At 38.3% G+C, this 5,106-nt stretch overlaps 1 protein-coding gene across 6 annotated transcripts in view; it reads right to left on the bottom strand.

Annotated features, from left to right (window-relative positions):
• Positions 1 to 464: 464 nt before the first annotated feature.
• ETV1 (ets variant 1) overlaps positions 465 to 5,106 on the bottom strand; it is a 64,718-nt gene continuing 60,076 nt past the window's right edge. For all 6 annotated transcript variants that reach the window (XM_009326095.1, XM_009326096.1, XM_009326097.1 and 3 more), the window contains 2 exons: positions 3,378 to 3,479; positions 465 to 778 (listed from right to left, as the gene is read on the bottom strand). In XM_009326095.1, the coding sequence (XP_009324370.1) occupies positions 557 to 778; positions 3,378 to 3,479 (324 nt within the window). In that variant the 3' untranslated portion in view covers positions 465 to 556. The remainder of the gene's footprint in view (positions 779 to 3,377; positions 3,480 to 5,106) is intronic.

Raw genomic sequence — 5,106 nt, 5'->3', positions numbered from 1 at the left:
ACAGGTTTTTTTTTTGAGGCCATTCCAAAAAAACCCAACCAACCAACCAACCAACCAAAAAACTTCTAAATTAAATGCTGTGGTATATGCTTTGCTTCTCTTTTATAACTGCAGAAAGACAAGTAAGAATGGCAAGAAACAAATGCCCTAGGCATGCTGTGCTGATATCATCATCAAGTGGTTATTTTGCACAATGAGAATTAACTGTACTATGGATACCCAGAGAAAATGTACAATATCTTATGCTGATATGAAACAAAACAGACATGATATAGCTTTTTTGTACTTAAAACCTGTATGTTCCCTTCCCAAACTTAAGTAAAAAGCAAACCCACCCTTTTCCTCCTGTTACACAGAATAACGTTTAGGTTCCAACCCTCCCCTTTCAAATAAAGTGCGCTGTCCATGGCAGACCATAGGAGTAATGCAACAGGAAAAGCCCCTTTTAGTGTACTATTTAAAAAACAAACTGAAGTCGAGTCAGCTTTCCTCTGGGTCTTGTGAAAGAGGAGAAGCCTAAGGGAGGGGGGAAACATCCCCTTCACTGTCACTGTTGTTAATAGACATAGCCTTCGTTATAGGGGTGGGTGTTGCAGCAGCCACCGTCCTGCATGTAGACCATGCTCTCATCAAAGTGGGACAGAGGTACAGTGTCCTCCTCATTGATGTGACGCTCCATGTCAGTCTTCAGTAAGGGGCGCTGGTTGTCTGGAAAAGCCATGGAGAAAAGCGCTTCAGGGTCGCAAACAAACTTGTAGACGTATCTTTCTCCAGCCACCTTAGGACAAGAGAAGGGACAAAAAGATGCAGCGTAAGGCCTCGTGGTTTTGCAACTCCAAGTTCAACAGTCTTGTGAAGAACTCACCTTCGTTACGCAATTAATAACACAGCAGCAGAACTGGTAAGGCAATGACCTAGCAAAGACAACAGGGATCTGCAGAAGCAGACTGTGCAGAACACTCTTGGTTTTGCCACACGTGATATCCTGTTGGAAGATGGACTAGGTATTCTACTTCCAAACTTTTGTTTGTGATCTTTTCCTATACTTAACCACAAATGGAACTGTTCTTATTGGAAAATGTAAACAAATTGTCACCTCAGTGGCAAAATAAAATTACTAAGTCCAACACTCTGTGTGCGAAGTGGAAAAAAAAAAATCACATTGCATGACAGAGATCTGAATTTTACTTTACGCAGATTGATTCATACTTAAGTATAAAAGCACTTAGTTACAGTGCATGCTGATTGTACAGGGACAGCATAAGCAAATACGTAGGCTAATATGTACTTAGCAATTGCTCATGCAAAGCTGGGACATTTGGATTTGCTTATGGAGGGACAATTTGTCCAAAGAACCTAAAGTTTTCCCTTATTCAGAAATAGCACTACGTCTGTGCTTCATCTTCCTAAAAGCTGAAGAATGATAAAAACAATACAGAATTATTGTCTTATTTTAAAAAAAGTCAATATAGTGTCTTCTCAAGCACCTTATTTAAAGAATTATGTTAAAAAAGATGAACCATGTTGCATGCTCACAGTTTACTAAAATTATTTTAAAACAAAGATCATATTGTCTGCTTCTTGCAACTCCAGCACAGCATTGGAAGTGAGTGAATGAAGGTGGCAAAAGTGTTGCAAACTTAACTTTATTCTTATGGGTACAAAATAGTCTGAAGCACCTCCTTAAATTTTCAGCTTATTTATTCTAAAAATAATGTAAAGTTTTGGTAGAGACTGTATCTGCAGTAGAATTTTTTTCATCAAATTAATGTCAGCAAGTTTGACAGACTGAAGGCTGCATTCAGAAATTTGGCATTTGCATAACCTGTTATCATTGCTTAACTTAAAACAAAAGGGGAAAAAATGTGCATACAAACGTTGCAGTAAAGAAACCTGCTATGAATCTACAACCACTATTAGTTTTTAACATACACTACCTGGCCAGATAGGGTGATCCCAGGGCAAACCTCAGACATTGCTATGTCAGAAAAATAAGCATCCAAACAAGCTTTTAAAATGTGTGTTAAATACAACATTCTTGTAGATAATAAAGTAGTAGTTTAAGAGGTAGCAAGCTACCTGTCAGAAGTACTTGTAAACTTGCCATATTAAATGGATGTGTGGGTTGGGCAGCATTATCAGCCTTATAGCATTCCCGTCCCCACCTTTTCAACTTGTTTCACTCTCTTTGCTACTTATTCTTGCCTCTGTGCTGCCTTTGAACTGTGCTGGCACAATTGCCTATGGAGCTGAGCTGTAACCTGCAACGAGGACCTCCTCTGGCTGAAGCACCACCCAGCAAAATCAAGTGTTTCTGCTTCTCCCCGACTGGACCCAGTCTCCAGTCCACTTTACAAAGACTCAACGCACGGTTACGTGACACACAAAAATGGATGAGGCACCGTGCTGCTCAAGTACCACAAGCCAATACTAGCCCAAGATCGTTGTCCAAATTGATTCCTGGATAGCGAAAAAGGAGAGCGCTACAACAGTCCCATAATCAAAGCAAGAGCACTTAAAACAGGCAACTCCAAACTGAGACTTCACAAAACCTACTGGAAAAGTTGCCCAGTAACTTGAGCCGAGAACATTGTTTCCATTCATGGAATTGGCAAATGGCAGGTTTAAACATGTTAGTCATCACAGGTCACAAAACTAATGTGAAAAGATATGGAACAAGTTTTACAGCACAAGGTGTTCATTATGATCCTTGATCACACCTGCCAGTTTTGTAGATGCAGCAGATAGGTCTCTCCTATTGATTCCTCAGTCAATCTACGTAGTACTACATAGCAAGGTTTAAAAACATACATGTAAATCAGCAAGCCACAGTAGAAGGACGGGTTGAATACTGTCAGCAAGACCAGACTGTTATATATAAATTATTGTTAAATATTTCTCATAATTCAGCCTATTATAAAATATTAAATTCCACTTAAAAATGGTATTATTACAACACTATTGGTAAAATATTAAAGTATTTGGTATGTTAATAGGTATCATTTTTCTCCCCTATCTTGCACTTACCAAAGTACCCAAGCGCTGGGCAGCTAATTTAGATCTGCAAAACATTATTCATAGCGTACTCTACTGTTTGCCTTTCCCAGGTGCCAGGAAGCTCTTTTGGATATTTTTGAATGCTACCTCTTTCTCTATAATCATGACGTGCATTGTGTGAACTAAAACCACAGACATTTTTTACAAAGAAAAAAAAATCCTGATGCATATACTCGACCTGGTAGATGAAAAAGCTTAGTGTTTGCCTAAATAGACAAAAAACCTATCTAAGCAATGCAGTTACAAGTACTCCTCATAAACTGACTTATGGATTAACATGCAACACTCTGGTGAAATTTAATACAAAATTAGCTACTCACCTTTTGCATGATTCCCTTTTCATAATAATAGCGAAGTGATCGGCTAAGTTTATCATAGTTCATAGCTGGCCTATTTTTCTGAATCCCCCAGCGACGTGCCACCTGCCACAAAAATGGATTAGCATTGATTTGTTAAATGCATTTAACAAGCAGATCTTACCATCAGATACTTTATTTGGGGATGGAGGAGGGGGAGCCCTGCAGGTGCAACGAATAAACACAAGAGAAAAGGTTGCCATGACCTGAATTTCCCATGCACTACTATGATTTTTAATTGGACACACAGACATCCATTGAACTTGAAGCAGACTTACTCATTTGCAAATGTGGTGGAGGGTTGGGGTTTTTTTGTTTGTTTTTAATAAAGAAAACCAATGAAAAAATAAAGCTGTATAAAGAGATGATACACAAAAAAATATTTATCAAGTTCCACCAGAAAACTTTCATGAAAGATGAAAACTTTTCTTTAGGTTGATACTGTGGATAATTGTACTATTCCTGTGTTTTCCTTGCTGTCAGGACACTAAGTTATATTAAACACACAGACATACACACTTAGTTCATGACCTAACACAGACTGTACTTGGAATGACAGTGATGTTGAGATTATTAGGAGATACAAGTCAAAAGCCAACTCCCAGTCTTAAATATTACTTCAGCAAAGAAAATGAATTATCAGAGAAGGCAGGGTAATTGCTTAGAAGAACTGTATGGTAGTATGAAGAATGGGACAGAAATTTCATAGTTGTAGTTGTATAATTTCCCTTAAAAATAATAATAAAAAGGGAGTTGCAAGCAACTCGGGAGGCCATTCCATAGAGAACAATATGCCTTTTGCTCTGACTTATGATTTCTACTTGCCTTTACGCTCCCTGTTTTATTGCCGAAGGTAGCTCTGGACAAAGAGACCTTTTGTTTGAAGAGCTTAACTGCTTATTCCCCACCTGAAATTATAATCAGCTGTTGGTGACATTTCAATTACTGGCTGTACAAATGACTATCATGTCACCAGAGGGAAAAAAAGTCAGAGCTGATGAACTCTTTAAAGCACATTTTATAACAATGTTTGAGAGGTGCATATGGATATAGCTCTGGAAAAAGGAGAGAGTGGCCAAGCAGCTTCTCTGCAGACTGCTCTATGAAACTTTCCCATAGGTGTCTGGAGCCTTTTGATGCAAACCACAGATGACATGCAGCACTGAGAATTGAAGGGGACTAAATAACAGCAGCAAAATCCATGACTTAGATCTCCATCTGGACAATAATTTTTAAAATTTCTTTTTAAAACATTATTTCCTTTCAATGGTGCAGCTTTTCAGGCTTATGTAAATTATCATGGCTCTGCTAACTTCAGCTATATTATAGCTGTATTGAAACATACCTCCAATCCTGTCAATTTATTCCAGCTGTAGATTCGGCCTAGATGAGTAACCTTGATTCGCCTATTCAGCTTTGTAACACATGCCTATATCACTCTGTTTATTTCTGCCAAGTTTTTTTCTGCATTAATCAGAGTTCCTAAAAGTCCCCAACATAACAGGCTTGCATAATAAATAAATAAATACACAGCAAAGATAACTACAACAAAATAATGGTTGAGAATATGCTATACTGTGTGGTATTTTGACATTCCTAAATAAGCAAGCAGGTCCAAAAGTAGTCTTGGTAAGCGAGTCTTCCTGTCCCTGACCTGCACAGCATTTATCAAGTCTTGCTCTGTGGAAGGGAT

Source organism: Pygoscelis adeliae, unplaced genomic scaffold (genome assembly GCF_000699105.1).
Source record: "Pygoscelis adeliae isolate BGI_AS28 unplaced genomic scaffold, ASM69910v1 Scaffold15, whole genome shotgun sequence".
Classification (NCBI taxonomy): domain Eukaryota; kingdom Metazoa; phylum Chordata; class Aves; order Sphenisciformes; family Spheniscidae; genus Pygoscelis; species Pygoscelis adeliae.
This window is presented reverse-complemented; position numbering and strand designations above follow the sequence as displayed.